Source organism: Belonocnema kinseyi, chromosome 1 (genome assembly GCF_010883055.1).
Source record: "Belonocnema kinseyi isolate 2016_QV_RU_SX_M_011 chromosome 1, B_treatae_v1, whole genome shotgun sequence".
Lineage (NCBI taxonomy): Eukaryota > Metazoa > Arthropoda > Insecta > Hymenoptera > Cynipidae > Belonocnema > Belonocnema kinseyi.
The window spans coordinates 31314240-31318247 of NC_046657.1; the positions used below are offsets into that span (position 1 = coordinate 31314240).

The 4008-nt window shown below is 20.2% G+C and overlaps 1 protein-coding gene across 2 annotated transcripts in view; it reads left to right on the forward strand.

Annotated features, from left to right (window-relative positions):
- LOC117174893 (protein rogdi) overlaps positions 1 to 722 on the forward strand; it is a 30851-nt gene extending 30129 nt beyond the window's left edge. For both annotated transcript variants that reach the window (XM_033364438.1, XM_033364359.1), the window contains exon 6: positions 320 to 722. In XM_033364438.1, coding sequence (XP_033220329.1) covers positions 320 to 388 — 69 coding nt within the window. In that variant the 3' untranslated portion in view covers positions 389 to 722. The remainder of the gene's footprint in view (positions 1 to 319) is intronic.
- The last annotated feature ends 3286 nt before the right edge of the window (positions 723 to 4008 follow it).

Consider the following 4008-nt stretch of genomic DNA (forward strand, 5'->3'; position numbering starts at 1 on the left):
TATTTAGTTGGAAATTTACCTGTTTTTATATCTGCTTCCATATAAAACAAAAAGTTGAAAAATATTGTAAATCAATTGATGGTTAATAATACAAAAAAAGAAAAACGTTAAATAAAAAATCGCATTGAATAAATCACCATCGGAAATGGTAAATTGAGAATAAAAATTTCCAAATCTGTTCTTTATATCTAAATTAAAAAGTGTCCGTTTATTAAAATCGAGTAATTAATTTATTAAAAAAATGTATAAAAATTTTGTAAAAAGAAATAAAAATTTTCTAGAAAGAAAATTAAAAAAGAAGAAAAAATTTCTTTTTCAGATCTGTGTCTTCTCGCAATACAAAGACTTCACGGTAGGATCTCGAGTTCCTTCAGCGATGGGTTGGTAACAAAATTCGCGCGAAACTTTCTCGGCGAACCTCTCGAGTTGGTCGAAATTCGACTAAAAAAAAAAAATAATAAATTGCCGAGGAAGAAAAAACGCGAAGAGTACTTTGCCAATAACGTGCCTAGTATAGATTTTTTTTTTTTTAGTATTTATCTCAGCTCTTCAGATTTTTTTAAAGTTCTACGAAACTTTAAAGCGAATTTCGAAACTGGGTATGTGTCCATACATATTAAAGGTAGTATGTAATTATAAAATTTGCTAGGATTATTGAAAATGTTGAGAAAGAAAAGGTAGAAAATGTGTGGATATTGCGCTGTACTTTTATAAAAAAAAAATATATTCTGTTACACTCTGAAATCTTTTCGAGACGATTCACTGAGAGGAATGAATTTTAAGTGAAATCGCAGGACGAAAAAGGGTGTTTACTCATCTGGAAAATCTGGAAAACTTGGAATTTTCGGGACATTTTTATATATCTGGGCAAAAACCCGAAATTTTTTTTTTTAATCAGGGAATTTTTTTTGAGAGCGTATTTATATTTGTTTGGAATTTTAATATAAAATTATGTTTTTTTCATTTTTAAAACTAGCTTTCTATTTTAGCTAAATATTCAATTATTTATTTGAAAATTTGTCCTTTTTGGTAGAAAATTAATCTTTTTGTGTGAAAATTAATCCTTTTTTTTTTTAAATAAAAACTTTTCTTTTTTTTTTTTTTGAAAGTAAATGTATTTTGTTAAAAAAATTTTTCTTTTTTGGTAGAAAATTCATCTTTTTAGTTGAAGACTTATCACCTTGTTTGAAAATGTAACTAATTTTTTTCTAAATTAGTTATTTTTTATTAGAAAATTAGTTTTTTTAACTACAAATTAAACTATTCCAGTTGAAAATCTAAATTTTTTTGTTGAAAATTAGTTTTTTAGTCAAAAATTTAACTCAATTCAATATTCCAGCATTTCAGTTTAAAATTAATTTTTTAGTTACAAAATCACCTATTTAATATTTGGTTCAAAATTGATCTTTTTTTGTTAAAAATTAATTTTTCAAACTGAAAATTAAACTATTTTATTGAAAATGAATTTTTTTCTTCATAATTTAACAGTTTTATTACAGTTTTCTTTCAATCCTGATTAAAAATTTTGTTGGAAATTCGCTTTTCTAGTTAATGATAATTTCTTTACTTTCAATTCCATTTTTGGTTCAAAATTTAATTTGTTTGTGAAAAATTCATTTTTATAGTGAAATTTAAAGTTCGAAATTTATCTTTTTTTTTTTCTTGAAAATTTACTGTTTTTAGATGAAACTTCAATATTAAAAAAAAAAAACTTATATCTTTTGTTGAGAATTTGTCTTTCTAGTAGAAAATTAATCTTCTTGTTGGAAAATTCATATTTTTGGTTGAAAATTGAACAAAAAAATGGTTTCATTTTCAACTAAATAAATGAATTTTCATCTAAAAAAGTACATTTTCACCCAAAAAAAGGGAACTAAAAAGACGAATTTCCAAATAAAAAAATTAATTTTCATCCAAATTAAAAAAAAAAATAATTTTTTCACGAAATATTACAATTTTGAACTAAAAATTGTATTAGTTATATTTTCAGTTAAAAAAATTAATTTTTAATACGAAAAAATGAATTTTTAAACAAGAATAATAACTTTTTGTCAAAAAAAAAACGAATTTTAAACTAAAAAAAACGAAAATAAAATTTCCAAGAAAGAAAAAAACGAATTAAAAGGAAAAAAGTTAAATTTTTAAACTGAAAAGTTAACTAATCCACTTCACTATTTCATCATTTCAGTTAAAAAATCCATTTCATTAGATGAAATTTAATTTTTTAACTGTAAATCTACCTATCAATTACTTGATTTAAAATTAATTTTGTTTGTTAAAAATAAATTTTTCTAGCTGAAAATTTTACTAATTCAGTGAAACATTCTGTTATTTTTGATGAAAATTCATCTCTTAAGTTGAAAATTAATTTTTTTAACTGAAAATTTACCTATTCAATATTTTCTCAATTTTTTTTAGTTGATAAGTATTGTATTTTGTTAAAAATTCGTCTCTTTTAACTGAAAATTCTTCTTTATTTTTGATTAGAAAAAAAATTTGAAACTGAAAATTAACTATTTCAGTTTTTATTGAAAATTTATCTGATTTTTTTAAACTTTTTTTTAATGACTTTTTTTTGTTTCGTAAATGATTTTTTTTCAACTAAAAATGGAACGCTTCGAATTGAATTGGTTCAACATTAATTTTGTAACTAAAATATTAATTATTTAATTATGTATTCATAAATTATATTTTTTAATTGAAAAATCGTATTATTGGTACAAAAATTATTCTCCTGGGTTGAAAATTAAACTAAAAAAAATACAAAATTTAGAAAATTTAATTATTCTATTTGAAAATTTATCACTTTGTTGGAAAATGTCACTTTTTTGGTAAAAATGATTATTTTTTAAATAAAAAATACAAGTTCCAGTTTAATATTCCATCAATTAAACTAAAAATTCACCAGTTTAGTTGAAAATTAATTTTCACAACAAAAAATGGAACTATTTTTTGTTAAAAAAAAATTGTTTATTCAAAATTTATCGCGTTTCTTTAACGAAAAATTTAAATATTTCAGATTTTATGAAAACTGATATTTTTTTACTGGAATATTAATCACTTTGTTTGAAAATGTAACTAGTTTTTTTTTTAATAAATTAATTTTTTGTTGAAAAATTTTTTAACTAAAAACTGAAGTTCCTGTTTAATATTTCATTTCAGTGAAAAATTCTTCTTTTTGATTGACCACCAATTTTTCAAATATAAATTCTAAATAATGGATATTTTGGTTGAAGATTTTTTTTTTCATTTGAAAATTTTCTCTTTTTGGTAGAAATTAATCTTCTTGATTGAAAATTATTTGTTTTTGTTGGAAATTCAACTATTTTAATTAAAAATTTATCAGTTTCATTTGAAAATTAATTTTTTCAACAAAAAATTGTGCTATATTTTGTAAAAATCATTTTATTTTATTAAAAATTTATCAAATTTCATTAATTAAAAATTTAATTATTCCATTTTGAGTTGAAAACTGATCTTTTTTTAGTTCAAAATTTATCACTTTGTTTGAAAATGTAAGTAGTTTTGTTTAATTAATTAATTAAAAAAATTTTTTAACTAAAAGTTGAATTTCCTTTTTAATATTTCATTTTAGTGAAATTTTTTTTTGATGGAATATCAATTTTTAAAACATAAATTTAAAACTAATTAATGTTTTGTTGAAAATTTAACTATTTCAATTAAAAATTCATCGGTTTTATTTGAAAATTAATTTTTACAACCAAAAATTGAACTATATTTTGTTAAAAATAATTTCTTTTCATACAACATTTATCGCATTCATTTAACTAAAAATTTGATTATTCCATTTTTTTGTTGAAAATTAATCACTTTGTTTGATAGTGTAACTATTTTTTTTTTAATTAATTAATTTTTTTTAACTAAAAAGTGAAGTTCCTATTCAATATTTTATTTTAGTGAAAAATTCTTTTTTGAACGAACATCAATTTTTCAAATAAAATTTTTTAATAATTTAATTTTTGGTTGACAATTGTTCTTTTTCAGTTG